The 26,256-nt window shown below is 36.2% G+C and overlaps 1 protein-coding gene across 4 annotated transcripts in view; it reads right to left on the reverse strand.

Annotated features, from left to right (window-relative positions):
* The window catches only part of PLEKHA5 (pleckstrin homology domain containing A5), a 239,049-nt gene that overhangs the window by 81,127 nt on the left and 131,666 nt on the right, over positions 1-26,256 (reverse strand). For all 4 annotated transcript variants that reach the window (XM_079938220.1, XM_079938218.1, XM_079938222.1 and 1 more), the window contains exons 4-7: positions 12,685-12,768; positions 11,287-11,407; positions 8,754-8,858; positions 6,355-6,427 (exon numbers count right to left, since the gene is read on the reverse strand). In XM_079938220.1, coding sequence (XP_079794346.1) covers positions 6,355-6,427; positions 8,754-8,858; positions 11,287-11,407; positions 12,685-12,768 — 383 coding nt within the window. The remainder of the gene's footprint in view (positions 1-6,354; positions 6,428-8,753; positions 8,859-11,286; positions 11,408-12,684; positions 12,769-26,256) is intronic.

Raw genomic sequence — 26,256 nt, forward strand, 5'->3', positions numbered from 1 at the left:
CTAAGCAAATCAGAAATTGGCCCACATGTCAGAAAAAGGTCAGTTAGACAGAAAAACAGCATACATTTGTTTGGCATATAGACTGCATGCTACAAAGCCCTTTGACATGTGATTCACTGAAACTACATTAGCATATAAGTGAGGACACAGAAAATTTATAAAAGGAATCCACCCACATGGCTGGTAGGATATAAATGTGCAACCATTTTAAAGCTAGGACAAATGCACGGCTCACTTGTCACATCCTTCAGACTTGGCTCAATTTCTCATTAATAAAGCCTTCCTTGACTGCTCTATTTTAAAGTGCTTCCCACCCTGACCCATCCCAAAGCCCTCTCTTCTCCTTCTGGAACTCCACCACTGTCTCCCCTCACCACCACCCCAATTACTGCTGATACACTGTATGTTTTAGTTTTTTATTTATCATCTTTCTCTCTCCACTGGAATGTAACTCCATGAAGACACTTAGAACAACAGTAGCAGATACTCAAAAAATTTTGAATAAATGATGATACACATAAATACATTATTGTAAACTATGCTATAAAAATCATACGCTTTTTAAGCATATATCTTTGAAGGGTTGTTTTTAATCAGTCGCTACAATATACAATAAAGTTATGGGAATAAATTACAGGCCTACAAGGCAAGCACATAAAATATACCCAGGAAAAAGATAAAACATTAATCTCGGCACAGTATAGAGTCACATTATTAACTTGCTGCCTGGGGGCAGAGATGTTTATGAAACTTGAAATACATATAGTACATTGTTAGAGACCCAAAAGACAAGTCAATAAAGCTGTGCACTAGGCTGATGAACTTACCAATGAGAAAAACCATAAATGAGAAATAATTCCTTTTATTATGCTTACCATGTTTTTTTATTATTATAAACTTAACGAGGGATTTTATTTATTTTCCCCTCACTTCTAGACTATATGGTAAAACTTCCAAAAGAAAAAAGTCACATTAGAGGTTATTTCTATAGCTTTTCTCACAACAGTGGAACAAAATTTTGCTTTTACTATACTGTACTCATTCAGGTACAGTTCACTAATACAAGTAAGAATGAACAAAAGTGCAGATTTATTCTAAAAGGTAAAAAAAAAAAAGGCAGAGAGCAGACATCAATTATAGAGAACATGACAATTTTCTATAATTGAGTCATATTCTAATTTTAAATCCAACTTTATGCTTATATAAAGCATATAATCAGAAACAGCTTGAAGTCATTTTTATTAAAAGATCATTTTTTATCAAATAATACCTTCTTCTATGTTGCATAATTGGAACTTTAGGAAATAACTTTCCTAAAGTTATTTCAGAATATGCAGCATCAATAAGCACAGGGTGACTTCATTGGATTATCATGGACTGTTTCCTGGCCAGATTCCAAGCAGCTCTGAGATCCTGGGCAAGTTACTGATGCTGGGCATCTCAGTTTCATCTACTACAAAACTGAGGAAAACAAGACTTACCACTAAGGAACTTGTTGTGAGGGTTAAATTATTTAACAGACATAATGAACGCAATAATGCACTCAGCTCATACTAAGTGTTCAGTAACTACTGCCATTATTACATAAAACTGAAGGCATATAAAATCTTCATCTGTCAAATGACTAACCGAAGAGTCCCCTGCTAGATCACTTAAATGTTCCTAATCATGGCTTTCTTTATAGTTCTCTACCTAGGTAACTGTCTACCTAGGCAACTGTCTTACTGACATTTTTTTACTGTCTTAACTCTACCTAGGTAACTGTCTTAGTTTCTATCACCCAGCGGGCCTCGTATACTGCCAAGCGAAGGGTAGGAACTGAGTGATGTTTGTAGAAAGAACGAACTCCTAGTTGGGGACGGAGAGTCGGAGAGTCGGCCAGGCCTTTCTTAGACTGCACGGCAGCCTAACTTCTCCCTCTGCCCTATCCTACTTCCCTCCGTTCCCGGGCCCAGGTCCCGATACCAAGAACACTCCCCAGTAGGCCTCTTGCACCCTGATCTCCATCACAAGGCTCGCTTCCTGAGGAACACAACCTGGGACAGGAACCATAAAAAGCTCAACATTTTAGCGGATGCAAGTGACATTTTAGATTCCCCCATTCCTTCTTTCGCTTTAAAGACGTTTGGGAACAAGACAAGAAATACATACAGTCACAGCTGGGTAAGTAACTTACAGACCGGAATGTTGTTACTCATTATCGTTCCTCGCCAGAATACTTCAATATTTTGCTAACTGGTCTCTTGGCTTCAAGTGCTACGGTGATTTTTCTAAAATGTACACTTGATCTTGATACTATTTTTTGTATTCAAGACAGGAGTTTAAATTCATTAGAATAACAAACAAATGCCTTTTGTGCCTTGATCTACTTTTTAGCCTTTACTCTTGCTACGTCTTCAGACATAACCTTCATTCCTTAAGTCCTATATGTAAAATTTTACAAATATGTCATGCTCACTCATGCTTTGTACATGCTAAGTCCTTTGTCAAGATCACCCTTCTTTCCTAATCCCTTCCTTGCACAGGCCTGGTCAACACTCATCAACACAACTGAATACTATAACATTTTTTCTCAGACTCCTTCTGCTAATCTGTGAGTTCCATAAGGAGAGGGGTTTATATTGTTAATTTCTGCATCCTACCACCTAATAAGATGTCTGGTGCATCAAAAGAGCTCCCTGGGACTTCCCTGGTGGTGCAGTGGTTGAGAGTCTGCCTGCCGACGCAGGGGACGTGGGTTCATGCCCCGGGCCGGGAAGATCCCACATGGCGCGGAGCGGCTGGGCCTGTGAGCCATGGCCGCTGAGCCTGCGCGTCCGGAGCTTGTGCTCCACAACTGGAAGAGGCCACAGCAGTGAGAGGTCCGCACACCGCAAAAAAAAAAAAAAAAAGCTCCCTGTTAGCTACCACCCTAGTCTAAAGCCATCATCATTTCTACACAGTAACTGCTAACTCTTGTTTCCTTCCTTCCCCTTTATAACTCATTCTCTAACAGCAGCTTGAGTGAGCTTTTTGAAATGTAAATCAAAAGCATATCACTCTTACACTTACAAATACACAGCTGTTTCCTTATGGTATCTTGGGCAGAAACTAAACTCGAACAGAATCCAAGACTGGTGCAATCTCCCATCCATCTCTTTCCCTACTGTTAACCTCCTTGCTTGGTACACTGGTTTCTTTCTGCTTCTTCAACATCCCAAACACTTTCCTACCACAGAGCCTTTGCGCTATTGCTCCCCCCCCCCCCCCCCCCCCCCCCCGGCCTGGAATGCTCTGCTCACTCTGCCTCCTCCTTGTCATTGGGATCTTGCTACCTAAAACATCGGCTCAGAGCCCTGGTCCATAGAGGCCCTTGCCCCATGCCCTTCTTTTCATATCATGACCTTATTTTCCTAAAAACACTTACCATGGTCTTGTTTATTTATCTGAGTTTATCTACTGTCTCCCTGACCTCTCTAGATGACAAGCTTCATGGAAGCCTTCTTTCACTGCTATTTTGAAAATACCTGGAACGAAGAGGGTCCTGCTCAGTAAACATTCGTTGAGTGAATTGCGTCCCACAGTAAACTTCATCAATAGACTGACTACAGAACAGAGGAATTTCAGTACTTTATCACAGTGTTCACGATATGCCTGGTATATTGTAAAGAACAGTGGGAACCTGGGCTTCCATCTGGTGTTGGATGCTATCCTATTGCAAAAAAACAGTAAAGCTCTTATTCTCTCTCTGAATTATTTCCCATATCCGTAAAACACAGACTGACCTGTCAAAAAATTCTGACAGCACGTTCTGTATGTTAGTATATTAAATGCTTTGAGACATATGGAAGAAATGAATGGGGCCATTGTATTCACGGTACAAGAGAAGACGAGATTGGGAATTCCCTGGCGGTCCAGTGGTTAGGGCTCCACGCTTTCACTGTCGTGGGCCAGGGTTCGATCCCTGGTCGGGGAACTAAGATCCCACAAGCTGTGCAGCGTGGCCAAAAAAAAAAAAAAGAGAGAGAGAGAAGACGAGATCTGGGTGTTTAGGAGAAGAGTCTGGGTGCAGATCCTGGCTTTGAGACTTGCTTGGGGAGACAGGCCAGCAATTGGACCTTGCTGCCCTTAGTTTCCTCTCGTGTGAATGGGAGTAATAAGATTTGCCACCTTATCAGGTGGCTGTGAGGAAAAGATGGACAAGATCATAATGTTATGTGCTTAGCATATAGTAAACTCCAAAAATTGCAAGCTATTATGATCATCTCACTAAAATCTGATAGTTTTTATTTAAAATCTGACATTTCCTATTGATAAAATAGTGAGAGTGTAGTATCATATGCTTCTTTCCAACCATCTGAAGAATGGAAGTGAGTTAAATGTTATACCTTTCCTTTCTATATCTTCTTTTTTACATTCCTCCTGTCTGGGGAACTGTACTAAAATTAATAAATACATTGAATGTAAAATGCATATGGTTAATAATAATATGGAATCTCATACTCAACATGGCTTCTGAATTCACCTTTACTTTTTAAAAATTAGGTTAAAAGTTTTTCTATTTTAATAAAGGTGACAAGTAGCAAGCACCTTTCCATGAGCAATAATAACAGCAAAAGACAAGGAACTCAGTGAGTTTTTTGTTGCAAATTAACACTAAGAAATTTTTATATGAGAAGCAACAAACATTTTCTTGTTCTTATTTAAAGTTCTAAATGGTCTATAAAACGTACTGAAAAAGGGAGAAAAGTACAAATTATAAGCTTAGGAATAATGTATGAGTTACAAATCCTGACTTTCTGCAAGACTGGGAAAACCTTTAAGGAAAATTGTAGAGTAAGTCTGGCACTTAACTAAAGATAATACCACAGTTGCGGCCTGACCAACATCTCTATGACAAAATGAAAGTTTATAGGTCTGGTTAATTCTGACTCAGCAGTACTTCTCAACCACAGTATTCAGTGGGGGGAAAAGATGAATACAATTCTAGTAATTTCTAAATCTGAAGGTCAATATGCACATGTTGCTTTGATAGATGGCCACAGAATTTTGTCACACCTTCTTCTGGACAATCACAAAGTAAATTTTAAAACTGCTAATAGGCTCTAAAATTCTATTGTATTCTGTGGTATATAAATGAGTAATCATGCACTGACAATCTAATTCTTTAGTGACTGTTTCCAACCAGACTTTAGGGAAGAAGGAATGGTTGTCCAAATTCATGATTTTATATTGTAGCTGAAGCAGATTTCTAGGGAGAGCACAGCCTATGCACCCCTTTCTCTGTTCATACCAGCTCTGTGGTATCTAACAGATCCACATGGCATATGATCAGAGACTTCTCTAGACTCTGACTTAAAATTGTTATTAATCAACAACTTATTAACCAGAAAACATTAAAAGAAGAAGAAGAAAAATAAAAGATGGACTTCCCTGGTGGTGCAGTGGTAAAGAATCCGCCTTCCAACGCAGGGGATGCGGGTTGGATCCCTGGTCAGGGAACTAAGATCCCACGTGCTGCCGGGCTACTGAGCCCGCGTGCTGCAACTACAGAGCCCGCGTGCTACAGAGTCCGCACGCGCTCTGGAGCCCCTGAGCCACAAGGAGAGAGAAGGCCGCGTGCCACAATAAAGAGCCCGTGTGCCGCAAGGAAAAATTCTGTGAGCCACAACTAAGACCCGCTGTGCCCCAAAATAAATAAATAAATATTTTAAAAAGAAAAAAAAAATTAGAGAGAGAGAAATGAAGACTGCCTTTAATAATACCTTTATTTCTTCTCCACCAACATTAGTAGCCTGGTTTGTAACCCTTCTGTAACTTTCTCAATGTTTCATGGAGGTCTTTTTGTTTTATAAAAAAGTGTGTGTGTGTGTGTGTGTGTGTGTGTGTGAACGGCTGGAAGGGATCATAATAAATACATTCTATGTTATTTTTCTTATTTGCTAGTACATCATGGCAGTCTCTAATCTAATGCACTAAAATCATTTGCTGGGGAGAATGGGATATCTAACAGACTGATGGCTAGATCTGACAAAACTGACAAGTAAAAAGAATCAAACATCAAACTAACGTTTTTCATCTATTAGGCACTGAATTCAAGGATAACATTATAGAGTGAATACTCACATGTTCTTCACACAAAACAAATCAGTTCAGCACAATCAGATTACAGAAACTGGACCAAAACTAAGACCCATCTGCTTGAAGCACAATATCCTTCTGTCCCTCCGCCTTACTCAGAATTACATGTCAATAAAGAAAAGATTTTCTTGATACTATTTGTTGATAATAAAATAGCAAAAAGATTTGTAATGTTTTCTCTTTAAAAGAGTATCTGATACTTAACATATATTCTATTGTTTACGGTAAACTCACCTCTATAATAAAAGAGGCAAAGGTCAGAAAGCACGAACCAGCGTTTCTTCCATAGCTTCATGCCAGTACTGTCCTGCATTAGATCAGCATATGAAAGGATTTTTTTTTTCATTTCAGAAAATTAAAACTCATTTCTGGTTTTCTTATTTAAAATAAGCTTTTAAAACAAGGTGTGTTTGACATATGCTATACAGAACTCGAACTAAAACGTTAAGCAAAATTTTGGGTTTGTTGTCTAGGGACTTGTATCATATTAAGATATTCCCAAGTATACTGGTCTTTGAAGAGTAACACTGTCATGTAAAAGGAATTCTGTTGAAGCAATGTGATTTGGTTTCCTATTTGCAAGCAATTTGAAATCCCCTCTATTGAACACGTCTGCTAGCATGAGAATAATGTAACTGTGCAGCAGCGTGTGCACTCTGGAAAACCAGATTTAATAAATATGGTAATCTTCAACAAGAAGAAAAGTATGTGATTTGAAATTATTCCAAAGGTAATGTGATTTTAAATGACTGCGAATAAAGGAACCTTAGCATATAAACACATTTCATAAACATTTTTTTTCTTCTTACACAGACAGCTTGGGTTTTGCTTATCCAGCAGAAAAGAGTACCTACTTGGCAGCTTTTTTCTAAGTTATTTAGGTAATAAAAATGCCAAGCTCCAACAAAATCACAATTTTCATGAAAATTACCTTCCCACATGCACTAGAGCAAAACCACAAGAGAAAACGAAACACAGACCCAGACCCAGACTGAGACACACACACACACAAAGGCAAAAAAGAGGTCAGTTTGTATGTGCATTTACTTCTAGCTGTGACTATCATCTAAAAATGCCTTTAGAACTGAAGAAATTACATGGGTAAAAATCTCCTGAAGTAAGGGATCTGTCCTTAAAATTGACAGCTACACTAAGGAAAGCTCTCCCCCGCCCTCCCAAATTACATGGTATTTTCAATCTCCTAATTAAGTATCTCTTTAGTACAGATAATTAAAAAGTTTAGATCTTTAAGCGGCTCTACAAACAAATATTCTCTGTAAGTCACACACCTATTACAAAATAAACACTCATGGTAGAGAAACTGGTTGGTAACTCTTTGGCAATACTAAATTAGCCAAGGGATCAAGAAATAAGAACAACAATCATTTAAAATAAGGAATCCTATATCCTCTACAAAGCTCAATATCACACGGAGCTATTTCAATAGAATTTGGACTCAGAAAGTCTAGTTAAAAAAAACCTTTTAGCTTGGATAAGTTTAAATGTCAGATGGTTAAAATATAGTAAATGATCTTCAAGTAAAAATGAAAAGTTGGTATCCAAGTTACATACCCAATCAACTCAGTAAGAAATTGGCGAAACTAATCTGAATGGGAACTCTCTGGATTTTAAGTGGGTCTTCTGCCAATACAGTAGTTTAGTTGCCACCCAACTTTCAGACAGAACAAGGTCTAATGAATGTTTCGTAACAAAGTCATTATGAATTTTACTGAATATAATTATTAGGCCATCTGAAAGCAATTAGCAATATTTGACAGAATAAATTAACACTATCAATGGACTAATATTTAACTTGCTCTGCATCATCTGTATACATGTAGAATCAGAGAGACAGGACAAAGAAAGATAAAGGTCTTGAATGCCGAGTTATCTCAGTTATCTGGAGTTCATTTATCTGAAACCCAGCTGCAAACTAGAAAGCGAAAAAGAAAACAAAAGCCTCTGAGCAATCCAAATAGATGTCACCAAGTCCAACGTACATGCATCCCTACTAATTCCAAAACGTACAACAATGTTCCAAAAAAGCTTAGTTACCAGGTTTCCCAGGTAACACAACTATACAAACCCCAACTTATCAGGGTATCTGAGTGACCCATGCTTGATCAAACAAACAAAAGAAAGAAAAAACAGTATAGACACTTAACAGCGGTCTTGAGAGCACAGAAGCAAAAATCTGAAAAAATCAGAAAAATCTCAACTTATGATCAGATTTCTCTATAAATTAAAGCAGAGAAGTACATAATTCTACATTTCTTCAATGATTTTTATAGGATAGAAAAATGTGCAATACCTGTTTTTTTTTCCATTTTAAAAATATTTCTGCCTAGATAATTTTAGCATGCTGTTCCTAACATTTTCAGGCAGCATATATTTAATTTCAAATTCAGAAATACCTGCCCACCCCCGCCCACAATAACTCTAAGTAACATCCATTACTTTTTCCTTCTCCATTGTTCCCGTAACTCTCTCCATGGTAATAAGAAGTGAAGAATCTGGATGACCACTACAGGTCTTTCTCCACTCTATACAATTGTCTTAGGTGCCTTCGGCAGAAAAGGTCCCTTTTGATTTTGTCCTTTTTTCACATCAAATAGGAAAAAAAAAAAAAATACCTGTTTATAAAGCCAACCTCGTCTGACCACAGGTGCATTAGGATTCCTTTTAATTGAATTTGATCTCTTTCCAAAATTATGAACTTTTTTTGAAGCCCGTGAAGTCTAAGGAAAAAAAAAAAAAGCCCAACAGAAAATGTGGTATTAATGCCTAGATATTGAGTTTATTTTTCATCTTCAGAATTTTCATCTCTTTTCAGATTTCTCTGAAACTTCCAGGATTTAATCTGTTCAGATGAATTACTGCAATCCCACTTTTGTGTCTTAGTTGTTTCAAATGTAAGAATTCTGCACAAAGATTTTTCCTCCTCTAGGATATTACGGAAGGATCACAAATCTCTCTCCTTTAAAATCCGCGTGTACAATTTTTAAAAAGGCACAGTGTGTGGCATTACCTGCTAAATAGAAGGAACCTTGAGTAAAAATAATATTAACACATTTTAAAGAATAAACCAAATGACAGCACTTTTTGATTTATATCTGCATTTAATCGTGTTGCTCCAATTAAAGAAAGTTAACAGTGCCATGTCACAAGAGCAAATCTAACAGATAAAATAGAAACAAACATATCACATCAAGTCAAAACAAGACTGGAAGGATCTGCTTAACGTCATGTAGTGTTTTCTTCTTTACGGACAAACTCTGAACGTGGATAATACCAGACAGATGGTGTTTACCATATTCTTATAAGTACACATAATCTTTTAAAATACTGCTGTTGTTTATTGCGAACATTTTATCTTGGTGGGAATGATAGCAGTAACCAACAAACATAAAGACAAAGAAGCTGAATTTGAATTTCTCTATGAAGTAAGTAATATCAATTTATCTCTTATTTTTCAACTTATCTAGAATCTTTGGAAATCTAGCACATTACATTAGAATCTCCTTTTATGAGGCTTGTATCAGTACATAATAGAATTTTAAGGCCCGATATCAGCCATTTTGGGGGGATACATTTTAATTTACTTATGAACATATAATGCTTAAACACAGTACAAATCTCAAATGTTACAAAAAGATACAAAAGGACCAGTCTACTTCTCACCTCTGGACCCCAGCACCCAAACAACCCAAACACAACCCTGTGAGGCGACCGATACCACTGTGTATATATGTGTGTATCCATCTGAATAACTTTTCATAGTTATGGAATCTCTCTTTTTTTTTCTCAAATAACTGCATACATAATTCCTACTCTTCAGTATCCTTCTTTAATTATCATATAAATTACAGATATTATGCATGCATGATAGTTTTCTGTGGTTGGATTTCTCATTTTCTATTTTGACTTCTGGGATTTATGTCATATTTTAGACAGCCCATCTGCATTCTGAGTTTATTTTAAAAAACCTCCACTGCTTTCTGTACTGCTTTTAGAGTTTTGTTTTTACCGCTTTAACACCTGATCCATCTGGAAAATTTTGGGTGTAAAGTGTGAGGAACGGCTCCAACCTTCTTTCCAGACAATGACTTACTGGCCCTCAACTGGTAAGTCATTTTTCTAGATTTTAATTAGTATAAATTTACAAGCATTATAATGCTGTGTTATCCTGCTAGTGTTTTATGCTAACAAGAATTAGAAATAATTTACATTATTTGAAAATTTATATTTACTTGTAATATCTGCAATATTTCATTTAAAAAACCTTACCAGGCATTTAAAATAGATAATTGTCTATTACCCATTTCTTTACAATAACCATAATTTACTATTACAATTCTTTTACTATTATAAAACACACAATTATGTTCTAAATAAAGAAAATTCTTTTATCATCCCTTGATTTTCTTGCTATCCTTAATTTAGGACCTGAGCATTAATGTTACAGCAACTATTTATTCAGATTTAGCAGCAGGTTTTCTACGAGTTTGAAGACATTTTAATATTAAAATTCTAAATTTAAAACATTAACGTTATGGTTTAAAGTACAAGAAGCAACAACTACAAACTTTTATAGACACACAAGTCTGGGATTAGAGGTTAAACAATTAACATTTTTGTTTCCGATTACAAAGAAAAACCACCCACTACTGTTTCCATGTGGCTATGGCACTTTTCACATCATGGGTTCTAAACACATCAGTCATCAAGCACAGTGGCTTGATGGGTTTCCCTTTAGCAGTAAAAGATTTTACATTTTAAAGAAACAGTATAATATGATAGAATATATATTATTCTAGGTATACTTAATAGTCAGAAAATGGGAGTTCTAGGCCATTATATTAACCTTCACCATTAAAACTTAAGTTGATTCAATAAACTTCCATTTTCTCACACAAACATCCATTACATGTGTAAAATTATTCCAAATCTGAACTCTACAATATTTAAAAAATCATTAAATTATTAAAATATAAGCTTACTACTTTATATTCTAAGCCACTGCTTATGTCAATTACCTCGAACGTAATTAGGTTCACATAATAATAAAAATGAAATGATTATTCTAAAACTCTAAGTCCATTAAGAGTAATAGATATTACCAATTATACCAGTTATCAGTAATTAACAGTAAGCAAAATAACTTACTCTGCCTACAGGGCTCACTGGATGCACCGCATAGTCTGAACTCATGTTATAGTTAGAAGCTTCGTTTATCATACTTATAGGTCGTTCCTTCTTTTCGTCAGATGTCATGGTTGCAACGGTCCTGAAAATATAATATGCCAGAACGCTAGAACTTGCTGTTTATATAAACTACTGTACAATAACATTTCCCTAGAGTGAACAATGCTGTTGTCTGACTTTTTCAAAACAGCTGGGTACTAGTTAGAGCTTAATAAGCTCCAGAGTTGGAGCTTAATATTTATAACTACTTTAAAAATAATTAAGCACAACTTAATATCATGTTTATTTTAATAAGCCTTAATACAGATATGCTACTTGGTCATCTAACTGGAACATTAAAAATTTAATTACAAGATTAGCGATTCTAATATTGAAAACAGTAACAATGATAGGGAATTCCGTGGCAGTCCAGTAGTTAGGACTCTGTGCTTTCACTGCTGAGGGCGCGGGTTCGATCCCTGGTTGGGGAACTGAGATCCCACAAATTAGTTTAATAATTTGACCAAGTTTACAGTTTTCCCTGACCTTGCATCCTGTGCTCTTGAGTTTACTATCTGTGTCTGACCTATTGTAAAAAGAGCTTCTGGAATTAAATTCCTCATGAAAAAAAAATTTAAGTCATGTTTCTATACCATACATAGTAAACAGACGGCATTCTGTTATTATACTTGACTGCAAATGTCCAATTAAGAAAACTGTTAAATTGTACTGTATTAAGTACGGATAACAGCAATTTCAACGCTAACCCCATTTTTTTAAAACATCTTTATTGGAGTATAATTGCTTTACAATGGTGTGTTAGTTTCTGCTTTATAACAAAGTGAATCAGCTCTACATATACATACATCCCCATATCTCCTCCCTCTTGCGTCTCCCTCCCACCCTCCCTATCCCACCCCTCTAGGTGGCCACAAAGCACTGAGCTGATCTCCCTGTGCTATGAGGCTGCTTCCCACTAGCTATCTATTTTACATTTAGTAGTGTATATATGTCCATGCCACTCTCTCACTTCGTCCCAGCTTCCCCTTCCCCTTCCCCATGTCCTCAAGTCCATTCTCTACGTCTGCATCTTTATTCCTGTTCTACCCCTAGGTTCTTCAGAACCATTTTTTTTTTTTTAGATTCCATATTTATGTGTTAGCGTACGGTATGTTTTTCTCTTTCTGACTTACTTCACTCTGTATGACAGACTCTAGGTCCATCCACCTCACTACAAATGACCCAATTTCGTTCCTTTTTATGGCTGAGTAATATTCCATTGTATATATGTGCCACATCTTCTTTATCCATTCATCTGTTGATGGATACTTAGACTAACCCCATTTTGAACAGAGGCATTCCATGAAACACTTTACTTACTGTTCATTCACTACAAAAATACAATTGTCCTGTGATGGCTGTCCTGTGACTGGATGTTTACAGGTCACTTTCCTTTCATTATGGCTGGAAGAAAACAGAATAAGAGAAAATGTACATGCCATTACCACAAACTTTAAAAAAATATCCTGGTAGCAAAATAGCCATTTCTTTATAGCAACATTAAAGTTAGTGAATAAAGGAGATGCAATTCAAACCCCCAGGTGTTGACACTCCTACATAACCTTTTCTACTATCTACCGTGTGTACACGTTTGTGTAAATGTTACTTACAGTTTTACAGTACAGCTAGACTCACCACTCCCAACCCCATGCCCACCACCAGTATGACCTCAATTTGTTCTTCTATTGTATAAACAAAAGTAAGTTGATCTGACTCCACAATCATTGCATCTTACGTGACAGGTGGGCCACAGAAAAGTATGAGTATCCACCTACGTTCATTATTTAGTATACCAATCCAGGTACATTACAGAAACCTAATGCCAAATTCATGACGGAAAAATAAATCTAACAGTACTACCAGATGGGCACTGGCACATTAAAACATAGTACCACTGGAAGAGCAATAATTTATGGCGTTTTGGCTTCACAAAGGAATCTTTACATAAATAATGTAATGGGATTGATTTTTATGATACCTGAAGTATGCTATAGAAAAATGGAATCTGAAGGAGAAAACAAAAATCTTAAATGAAATGCACAAACAACAACACAAGCAAAGAAAAATCTACTTATTATGTTTGCTGAAAAAAAATCTGGTTTGATTAAAGAGTGACTATTTTTTGGAGAATAAGACCTTTAGGCTTCCTATTGTTTTCTAGAAATGAGAGGAGAAAAATCCCAAACTATTTATCTAAGCCAAAAATAACAGATGCCCCAAATAATATGCAGTATACATTTGATATACTAAAAAAAATACATCATTTGTAAACAAATATTTTTTTCCCGTTTAGTAACATACCACAAAGCGACCTGTAAGGAAGATCAATCATTGGTGTGCTAGATCTTAGAAAACTTACTTTCATTATGGAGGAAATTGTCAAGATGTTGTACTGAATACTGCTTTGTTAATCTTAAAAGATTATTACATGTGATCTGTATTGTAGGACATTTATAACCGCAGGCCACAAACTTTCTGGCAAACTTCAGATACTTAAGTTCCTTTTCCAAATCTGAACTTTCAGTAATATTATTTTTATTGGTTACTCAAGTACTGGAAACTTTATTAAATAAAACTAAAACCGTATAAAAGAAAAGGTATACAGTTTAAAAAAATTATATATTGACTATTGTGACAACGGAATGATTGCAAAAAAAAAAAAGGAGCACACAAACATTCTTTTCCCGGAAAGTGGATGCTAGTTCAATGAAATTGACATTTTTATTGTCCAAGCACTTTTTTTTTTTTTTTTTTTTTTTGCGGTACGCGGGCCTCTCACTGTTGTGGCCTCTCCCGTTGTGGAGCACAGGCTCCGGACGCGCAGGCTCAGCGGCCACGGCTCACGGGCCCAGCTGCTCCGCGGCATGTGGGATCTTCCCAGCCCGGGGCACGAACCTGTGTCCCCTGCATCGGCACACCCTCAACCACTGCGCCACCAGGGAAGCCCTGTCCAAGTACTTTTAAGATCACAATGTCTTAAAGTAAAACTAACTAAATAAAAATCTTAGCATTCCATCTTAGTTAAAAGTTCAGTGACTAAAACCAATATGAAAAATGAACATATTTATGTTCTTTTACTTTTCCGAAGTACCCAATGTGTTTTCTTTTAATGTTATGATATTAAATTGACAGAAAAATTCATTTATTTCGAAGGATACTCTAACATGAAAGTCTTTTGCTGTTCTCTAACGAAAGAAATAATCTTTCCTACTATGTACACCTAATTGTAACATAAACAAAGAAGTCCTCTGAAATGTTTATTTATTTGTTCTGACTTATATTTTAAATTACAGTCATTCAAGATTACTAGGTTTCTATAAAATCCAAATTCAGAAGACTGAGGTTTTATAGGCAATTAGTTTAGTTACAAAATTGTCATCTCCCATAAAACAACATACTTAGCAAATAAAAAATCAGAGTAATGTTTTCTAATCATTTTGTTAAAAATGAATTAAAATAAATTAAGAGTATGACAAACCAAAACATCAGCCAAACCAAATTCCAGTCTTAACTGTTGAAACGTCGTAATTTTCCACTACCTGATAGGATTGTCAATTCTCACTGCTCTTGTGCAAATCTATTTTTATACACATTTTTAAATTTCAAAACCATTCCTTCTTATTATGTTGGCATTTACACTTCATTTTTATACTAATCTTGCATTTTTAAGTACCGTAATGGTAAAGGATAAACATAATGTCTAAATTACAGAAACTAAAAATATGAGTTAAAAGCATACTGAGTGCCAATAAATGACAGCAATGTAAATGAAATCCAAATGAACCTTTGAAAACATAAGGAAAAAGCTATCTCTGTTAATGCACAGGATTCTTTTAGTGCATAATACATGAGTTCTTTAATACACACAGCAACTGGGCACTGTGGGAGGTGGCTGGCCGAGGTATCATGTCATGACCACCTTCCTTGGTGCAAAAGAGGAGTGACTGCTTAGGGCCACGAGGGGGCAGGGAAGACAAGATTCCAGCCTTCAATTCTACCAGTTTGTCCCCAGCATTATTTACAAAGGGTGTCTTTTCATCCTACACTCGCCATCCTTTTTGTAGTCCAAAGGTTTTTTGGACTACAGACAAGCCTTTTGTCTGTCCTTTTTGGACAGACAAGCCCTCGATAACTGTTACTTACTTTTGTTATGCACTACAGGACTTTGAGCATATGTTGTCGTCATCAGACTACTGTTCAGTCACCTGTTTAAACCGTAACAGTTCATATTAACACGTACCCCCAAAACTATTTAAAAACTCATGTTATCCCACTACTCAGTATTTATTGTAAAAGAATAAAGTTGTGATTGCTCTTGGCTTTCGTGCTTCTGGTCAAGATACCCCTAATATGTCCAAAAACAAAAAATAGAGGAGAAAAGTAATTCTAATATAAAAGCTCCAGAGCAAGAGTAGCTATGTTTTTTTTGTTTTGTTTTGTTTTTTGCGGTCCGCGGGCCTCTCACTGTTGCGGCCTCTCCCGTTGTGGAGCACAGGCTCCGGACGCGCAGGCCCAGCGACCATGGCTCACGGGCCCAGCCGCTCTGTGGCATGTGGGATCTTCCCAGACCGAGGCACGAACCCGTGTCCCCTGCATCGGCAGGCGGACTCTCAACCACTGCGCCACCAGGGGAGCCCAAGAGTAGCTATGTTTTTAAGGCAGTATTCGAGAAGGTTTTTAAATAGTGACAGACAACACTTAAAAAACAAAAAAGGCTTCTGCTATTCCAGAGTTCAGGACTGAAGGAAATTGGTCATATTCAATAGCTGAATCTGAGGATCATGCTCTATCAAAGGCCCAGATAAAGGATTGAATCGATGCCATTTTTAGAAAAGGTTATCAAGAAATTGACACGTTGCAACACAAATTGCTTGTTCTTTGGCACTATGTCCTCTTCACTATTTATTACTAGACATTTAATCATTTACTAAAACTAGAAAATCAAATGAAAGACCTCCTTAATTCCAGCCTTTATGGAACTATTCCATTCAATAATAATTTGGTTTTAAAAGATATTAAGATGAATAAATCAGTGTGTGTATAAAATGGTATATTTCCACCAAATTATATAAAAAACAAATTAAAAATGACATATCTACTGGAGATGGAACAGAAATTCATTACTCCCTTATTCTTTTTCAGATCTTATCTGTGAAGTGAACAATGCATCATGGAGGTAACTGTACCAGAAAACCTGGGCAGAGGTGTGCTGTTTAAGCAGTTCTGAGCTTTACATCAAAAGGGAATAAGCTGATAAACTACATGGCTCCTATAACCTATTTACGGAAACAAAATTTAGTGGGTTAGAGTCAACTCTAAGCGGCAGGTTCTGTTATATGAAGAGTAACTGAGACTGTGGGGCAGCGCTCTGAAGATCAGGGATGACGGGTGTCCATTTCCAGGCTTGCCGAAGGAAGACATTTTTTGGTTCAGTCCACGTTGCTAGTCTGCTCTCAGCAGGAGAGCAGAGGGAGGATTCCAACCAACGACGTCCCTAAGGAAACAACTCCCATACACTACAAAGATGCATAAAATGCACATTTCAAATATAAACCCCAATAAAATTACAGGTTTAGAAAGAGAGGAAAAAAGATGTCTGCTAATATGGTGTTTAAATTTTTTAGTATAATGATGAAAGTCAGGAACACTGACTTCAGTAACACTGAAGGAACTGTTTCACTCTTAATGGAGTGTTATTTCAAACTACGCAAGGTCAAAGATGAAGTATCTATTAACACAACTGACTGCGAACTGACACATTAAATCTGGTTATAAAACTCCTGTCATCCAACAATAAGGCCAAAACTTTACAACTTTTGTTGAGCGTAAATGTAAATTTTATATCAGATATTTATAAATAGGTAAAATACCCTCACAAGTTCTTTAAAACATCAGGATTCGTCTGATTTTTTTCAAAAATGAATATAGTACTGAGAGTACTAGATCGAAAAATTAAAATGAAAAATTAGAGCAATGCTGCATATAATGAATCAGTACAGCACATGGTATTATATTCTTTGAACCAAGCATGGAAAGGCGCTATTCCTGATTTAAAGATCAGAACATTTGAGATTTCAAGGAGATATTATTCATGACTGCATAATATATGGCAACACTGATTGGCTTGTCCTGTTTAGTTAGGCATCTGCATAGTCCCCAACTGGCTGCTGTAGTCCCAAACATCACATGCAGACCATAGAGTCCAGAGGTGAAAATAAAGTCTCTGCTTACATATTCCTTTTCAAGAAATTTCCCAAGAGCTCCCTGGCCATCCTTGTCCAGGCTCTCATTAGCCAGACATATGCGTCTACGTCTAATTCAATCAATGGTAAGTGAACTCACACCATTCAAGATTCACAATTTTGTCTGTGGCTCACAGAGAGGAAAGTGAATAAAATGAGGTTATATTATAATAGCAAGGAAGAAGGAGAAGGGAAAGGCTATTAGCTAAGGAAACATTTCATTTTTCTTAGAGAAAGCAACTCACATAGATTTTCAAAGAAAATACTGGTACTAGCATATTCAAAACTAGATTTTCCTGTTCTGTCGGATAAAATAGGAAAATGCTTTACCGGGTTATTCTTTTGTGAGGCTTTGGGAAGGTAAAGAGGGTGATTTAAGCTGAACTTTAGAAACTCTAGAGGTTTTATTTACACCCTCAGAAAAAAAGTTTTTTCCTTTGCATTGTTTTAATTAATTAATTTCAAACTTGAAATTAACTGACATATAACATTATATTAGTCTCAGGTATAGAAGATAATGAGTCAGTATTTGAATATATTGTGAAATGATCACAGTAAGTCTAGTTAATAGTTAACATCAGTCACCATACAGTTACAGAAATTTTTTTTCCTGTGATAATAACTTTTAAGATCTTAGCAACTTTCAAATATGCAAAATAGTATTATTAACTATAGTCACTATGCTGTACATTATACCCCCATGACTTATTTATTTTAACACTGGAAGTTTGTACCTTTTGACCTCCTTCACCCATTTCACCCTCCCTACCCTTTCCCCTGCCTCTGTAACCATCCATCTGTTTTCTGTTATCTATAAGCTCTCTCTCCCTTTTTAAAGATTCTACATATAAGTAAGATCATAGAGTATTTGTCTTTCTCTGTCTGACTTGTTTCACTTAGCATCATGCCCTCAAGGTCCATCCCTGTTGTTGCAAATGGAAAGACTGCCTTCCTTTTTAATGGCTGAATAATATTCCATCATGTGCATATGTACATGTATGTGTATGTACACACTACATCTTCTTTATCCATTCATCCACTGATGGACACTTAGGTTGTTTCCATATCTTGGCTATTGTAAATAATGCTGCAGTGAATGTGGGAGGTGGGGGGCAGTGCAGATAGCTTTTTGAGTTAGTGTTTTTGTTTCCTTTGGATAAATACCCAGAAGTGGAATTGCTGGATCAACATGGGAGTTCTATTTTTAATTTTTTGAGGACACTCTATATTGTTTTCCACAGTGGCTGCACCAATTTACATTCCCGGTTCCCTTTTCTCCACATCATCACCAACTCTCGTTATCTCTTATATTTCTGATGGCAGCCAATGCAACAGGTGTGAGGTGATAGCTCACTGTGGCTTTGATTTGCATTTCCCTGATGATTAGTATTGTTGAGCGCATTTTCATGTACCTGTTGGCCATCTGTATGTCTTCTTTGGAAAAATGTCTATTTAGACCCTCTGCCCAGTTTCTTTAACTGGATATTTTTTTTTTTTGCTATTGAGTTGTATGAGTTCTTTATATATTTGAGATTATTACTCCTTATTGGATACATGATTTGCAAATATCTTCTCCTATTAGGTAGGTTGCCTTTTCATTTTGTTGATTGTTTCCTTTGTTGTGCAGAGGCTTTTTAGTTTGATGCAGTCCCACTTGTTTATTTTTGCTTTTGTTGCCTTTGCATTTGGTGTTAGGAAAATTTTTTTTAATGTTTTGGCCATTAATAACTATATACTGGCTACTTCTTAGTACTGCAGTTCTCCCCGGGAGTACTTGTTTTTGTGGGTTTTTTTTTTTTTAAATACCTTTGCTTCACGAGTAACACCAATGACCGCTTTACTACAAAATCCACTCTGTTTTTTAATTTAAGAAATAAATATTGAAATTGCTAGTAACATTGTCAATAACAGCCAATAATTCTTCTGAGTAATACATTAGACAAAGCAAGGTTTATTAGGTAGTGTTTTATATGTGTATCCATGGCAAGAAGGTTGAAAATTTATCCACTATGCACAAACAAAATATGTTATTTTAGAAAACTCTGTCCCACAGAAGAGATTTTGGTTGTCTCTTATTAAATTCAGCTGCAAACCCATTTGTATGATTTGCTCAGAATCATGTATTTCCTTTATGGGAGAGAAAGAAGGATTTAATTTAGTCTAAGAAAAATAGGATATCATAGTGGTTTGGCAATTCTTTTTGCAACCCTGGTAGAGAAGCCACCATCATGACTTGGACTTTTACAAGGGCCCAACCCACACAAGCTGCCACATACCCACAATGTGGACTGGAGCAAGGCAGAGAGATGTGGGGATTATGGAAGCGACTGTATTTCTCAAATTTAGGTAGAAAACCAGACAGCAAACAGCTCAGATGTTCACTGACAACTCTTCAAGATCCTTCCACTCAAACCAAAAAGAATATTGTACATTCTCAATTTGGCCTTGGTTTCATTACACTATCAAACAATTACACTTTTCAACTTACTTTAAAATCGAAGAGCTTTGCAAACTATTACATACAGAATGGATAAACAACAAGGTCATACTGTATAACACAGGGAACTATAATCAATATCCTGTGATAAAACATAATGGAGAAGAATATATATATATATATATATGTGTGTGTGTGTATAACTGAATCACTGTGCTGTACAGCAGAAATTAACAACACTGTAAATCAATTATACTTCAGTTAAGAAAAAGAAAAAAGTTGAACAACTTTTATCAATAGAAATCGTAATGCTGCATGTTACCCTCTGAGACTCAGTCTCAAATTAGGTTTAAAAAACATGTTTGTAGCAGTGATTTAGTTATTAAATATTATTTTTATTTTCTAGTTATGAATTCCACAATTGGTTCTACGGTGGTCCAGGGTAAATTTTAAAATATTGTTAAATGTAAAGTTGATTAATGTCCTATGCAGATAACTATTTAAATTCATTTTCCTTTAAATAAAAAGGAGAAAAATGTTATGTTGAAATCTGACTACCACAATGACTGACTCTGCAATTTATTTATTTATTTATTTATTTATTTATTTATTTGCGGTACGCGGGCCTCTCACTGCTGTGGCCCCTCCCGTTGCGGAGCGCAGGCTCAGCGGCCATGGCTCACGGGCCCAGCCGCTCCGCGGCATGTGGGATCTTCCCGGACCGGGGCACGAACCCGTGTCCCCTGCATCGGCAGGCGGACTCTCAACCACTGCGCCACCAGGGAAGCCCTGCAATTTATTTTTAAACTGGAGTATGGAAAATTATGCCTACAATTAAAAGCAGTGTCTTAAGAACAAAAGAAAACACTAAAAGTGCCATGCCTTTTCTTGAGAGAAACTGAATTCTTGAGCCTTAGTTTTGTGGAGAAATAACCATTGAGTCAGCAATCTAAAAGACTGTAATTTTTTTCTTTGCAAAACATGTAAAGTATATATTTCCTTTCCCCACATTTAGTTCTAAATGCCATTTGCCTTTAACGTAGAGCTAACTGCTTCCAGACATCCTGCTCAAACCTCAGTGATTCATTTACCCACATCTACAAATTCTCCCTCCACTCTTAACCCTTCATAATCTATCCTCTCTCCTCTCATCATTCAGGAAATGGATTGGCTCAGATTTCTTGGGGGAAATGAAGGACTGAACAGGTGCGAGGGCCTCGATGATCCTCGCTCCCAACAATAAACATTAAAATCATCACCTAAATAGTAATCACCAGGTGAAGTCACACTCAGTGCTGCTCACACACTCCTTCTGTCGCACCCTACACTGGAAACCTGACCATCTATCCTCACACAGACCCTCTGAGGTCTGCATTACTATCTTCACTTTACGTGTGAATAAACTGAGGCTCACAGCATTTACGAGGGTGTCAGAAGTCACATGGAGACGTGGTCCCCAAGGTTTCAGTTGTGCCCTGTTTAGTCCCCCTTTCCCCCCTTTCAACAGCTGCCCCTTCCTTGACTCATCTCAGCCAGTGGGACTTCTACATTCTGCCCTACATCTTCTCCCAATGTAACAAACACAGCACAACACAACACAATCCTTTCCTTGGAGGTCCTTCCCTCTTGCACAGACCATGGACGTGTATCCTCCCTCTTCTCCTTTCTGTCTCATTGCTTAGCATCACCCCAAGGCTATTTCTATCTGAAGCACAGTAATGAAACCTGTTCTGATTCAACTTAATTGTAAACCCAGTATTTCTTTTCCATCTTCTTATTTTCTAAGGCTTTGCAATCATTTTCCACGCTTAGCTACTCAGACAACATTATCACAACATAATTGTAAATGTAACCTCACATTTGATTATCGGTCCCAAAGAATTTAAGTACAAATAACAACAACAGTAAAGAATGGGCTTTACAGAATCACCCAACAGGAACAGAAAACTTGCTTTTTCCGCTGGGAAAATAGGAGTATGATGCAATGCTGCAAGAGTACAAAGCTGAAAGCATTATTATAGACTAGGAACAAAATAAAGAAAAAAATAAAAAATTCAAAAAATGAGACATAAATTCATCTGTTTTAGTTTTTTGTATTTACAACTAATTTCTAAATCATCTTCTGAAAAAACCTTCCTGAATAAAACCAATATGCTCATTTAGAATCTACAAAATAAATTTTACAATAGATTTTAAATAATTTTGGAAGTAGTGTAAGAATAATTCAATTAACACCATGCTAGTTACGAACAAAATGTACCCAGCACGTTAATAACTGTTATCCATCCTGAGTGTTATGGGACAGCTACACTTTAGATCACTTAATAAATTACATTATACACAAAAATGCTTAAAAGAATTTAGATAATTCTCTCACTTGGAAGCCATATAAGTGATTCTTAAGAAGCTTTTAAATGGGAAGGTTAAATGACACTTTATGGTTAAAACAGAAAAATGCTCTTAGAATGTACAAGCTAATCCACCAGAGTAATTTTCTGTCAAGCACTCAAGAATCAAGTGACATTTCTGGATGCTACCCAGAAATTACCCTATGCAAGCAGACAGCTAATGGCATCTCCATCACTGCCTTACTCTAGGCTCTTATGTCTCCCAGGCTCTTAACATCCAAATCCAACTCATTTTAATCAGGATATCTCCCCTTTAGACCATCCTCACTGAGCCTCAACTTCTTTCTGTAAAACAGGAACCAAAACCAAAACCACAACAAACTTTACTCCATGGGGCTTTGTAAAGGATCAAGTACCTGGTAGCACCACCATCCATTACCTAATGAAGCCCTCACTAAACAGTAGCTAAACTTGAATGTGCAGGCAGAGTTAGCTTTCCTGAGAAGAAGTAAGATTATGTCACACCCTTGCTTTAAAAAGTTGCTGGCTCTCTGACCTATCTTTAATGTGAAGTACAACTAATCTAAGGTTAAAGCTTACTATTGAATGATCTATGTAAGAAGTCCTTGTAAAACCAAACAACAGAGTAAAAATGATCACAGGGTGTATTTTAGAGGTTTCAAAGAATACTTATTTGAAAAATTACAGTCACTTGTATTAAAAAAAACTATTAATTACAAAAATCTAATGGAGTTTTAAAATAAAACTAAGCAGAACTCCAACTTGGAAACATGTTAGTAGTCAGAAATATTCTTGGCATTTAAAAGCAATAATGTGGCATTAAAATATATATATAACCTAGAATTTCATTAATTCAGACAACTCTGCTAGTCCCTAATGAACGCTAATTAGTAATGTTTTATTGTAACATGCATTAAATGTAAGTTTACTATACCACTGGGAAGGAAGCAAACAACAAATTAGAAAAAGAGGAATTTCAACACCATCTCTTTTGCTTTTGTGGGTGGTTATACACTACTTTAAAAAGTTAACCTAATTCTAACCTACACTTAAATAACCACACAGTTGCAAAAAAGATCCAATTATTTTATTGTAGATGAAACATTCTTCCCAACAGAATCAAGCTGACACACTGAACAGCTCAATTCAAATAGAAAAAAAAAATCAGTCATCACTGAATTTTACTATCCTTCATTGCATATTTTTAATCATTTTAATATTGCATGAGCTTTATCTAAACAACCACTTCAAGAACAAAAAGGGAGTTACTAATAAGTCAAATGATACCTTTATGCAACAAAGATTTTGTTAAAAAACAGTACTTTCTTTCAAAATGGCTGTGTTTTTGTGTAACTTATATACTTTCATTCATTCAATATGAGACAGGCACTGATGATACACAGCCTTAACAATGTTATACATAAACAAACAGGAGGAGTAATATAACCAAAAACGAAACACAAAGGGGAGGCAGATTAGGGACTGATCTTGCTTAGAAAGGGGAAGAGCGCGGAAGGTGGCGCAGAAGTGGCTGCCATTTGAACTGAGCCTCCATGAATCAGCAAGAATATTCGGATGTGGCCAGAGTTTAGCACAGATTGAAGGGATGGGGGCACAGAAATGGGGCTGAAAATCTAGGCTTTGAGTGAAAATATATTTACATATAAAAATTTTATTATATAAGTTTTGAAGCAATGTATTTGCTCCATTCTTAGGTTCTTTGTCACTTCAATTTCAAAGGAATATATGTATTTTTAACTCTGAAAAGGTCCAAATAATAATGCACTTACGTGACACACACAGCACTTTAACTAAGGCTCAGTTTAGTCAGCAAATCATTATCCCCAAGTACTGAGAGATTTCTCACTTACAGATGAGGTAGGAGTTGGACAGAAATCTGACTCAGAATACCAGGGCAGGGCCCACTTCCCACGGCAGAGACCGAGACACAGTGAGCAAAGCCGGCAATGAACTCCAATGGCCACTGTAGGCCGCTGCGATGGCCGCATTCTACTCTGGAGACACTTCCTTCGAACAGAATGCAAGGCCACGGCATGCTATTAGTTGCTTAGATAACTAGTAGGTGTTCATCATCCCAGAAAAGATGAAATCTCTCTAATACAGGATCAAGATATTCTCCTCACTCATTTCACTTGCTTCATCAATCCACTTATTCATGCTCAAATATTCATTAAGCATCTATTAAGCACAAGGTTTTGTACTGTCCCTACTAGGAAACAAAAATATAGTTCAAGACTATAACGGGCTTAAAGAATTACTATTCCATCTGAGTTTACTAATTAAGCTAAATTTCAAACTTGAAGAACACAGCAATTATATTTTACCATCAGGCTTCAGTTTTGGTGGAAAGAGTTCCTCAAAGCACACCTTATTCACTAGAAAACAGACAAGCACTTTATCCCCAGTGCTTTAGACTTGAGTCAGACTTTTAAGTCAATTTCAGGTTATCCCTCCCTCCCCCCTCAACAAGCTCTGCTCATCCTCCCTTCTTTTGTGTTTTGCCAGACTTAATTTCCTGTTCATACAAAAAAGTTTAAGTAGCTTGTCTTCACTTGAACTTTAATAGCGTTTAGGCCAATGACCTCTGATGTCATAATGCTTCAAAAACATCTTTGTTTAGAATGTATACTGAATATATATCAATTCATCATTACTACAGTAACTTACTGATTAAGTTTAAAATATAGGCTATTTTAAAACCATGTTAAAATATTTTAGGTAGATTTGAGATAAATTTTACAGGGAATAAAAATATTGATGAATTCTCTATATACTTTCTAGCTCTCAGCAGAATTTTCAGCTGAAAATTCTGCAGCTTATGGGAAAAATTGTGGATCTTGAATTAAGACTGTCAAGTCAAATAAAATAAAGTTGAAACCCTACTTCTATAACCTGTGCTTCTAAATATAGAAGAAATACAATGTATTAGGAGTCATAATAAGGCAATTATTGATATCTTCGCACATTTGCATATAAACGACTGATTTAGATCACTTCCTTTCAGTACCTATCTTACTCACTTAAAAAATATGTACAAATAGTCTTATTCTTTAACTGCTTCAGAAAATTCATGTGAAAATATTTACATTTATTAAGAATTTTCGTATTGTCTTTTCTTCAACTAGACTTACACGTAAAAAGTGCCTGTTCTTTAAGAGAAAACTTTATTGGAAAATTCCTCTAAAAGACCTTGAAATCACAAGGCTGCTACTGAACCTGCAAGAAAAGAATTATGCCAGAAATGACAAAGCATAAGGCTTTAAAGGCTTCAGTTTATACTATATAGTATGAAATTAAAATTAAAATATCATTCATCCACTCAAAATGAAGGGGAAAAAAAACCCAAAATAGCCACACACACACACACACACACACACACACACACACACAAAACTTACCCAACATAGCCTACTTCTTAAACTAATGATTTCAAAACAACTAAATCAATTCATATAGTGCAATTCAAAGAGACATGAATTAAAATTGCTAATAAGAAATCTTTAAAGGCATGTTGCCAGCCTTTACAATCAAAGGCAGTAGTAATTTAATTACTTTAAATGCCAAAATATCGTCTATAATAATCTCCTGCCGTTATATTGCTCTTAAATTTTAGGTAAATGAGGATTCCTATTTTGAGGATCTTACTTTGTGAATTCCTATTTTGAATCACATTACCAGATAATTAAAGAATTAAATAACTAGCAGCTTCAGCTGTTAATTAATTTAGACTAGTAATATACTTTTTAATAAAAGTATTATATAATGAGTACTGTTTGCATCTCCTCCAAAGGAACTTCTGAGAATTATTCATTTGGCTCTAGTG

This window comes from Stenella coeruleoalba, assembly GCF_951394435.1.
Source record: "Stenella coeruleoalba genome assembly, chromosome: 11".
Lineage (NCBI taxonomy): Eukaryota > Metazoa > Chordata > Mammalia > Artiodactyla > Delphinidae > Stenella > Stenella coeruleoalba.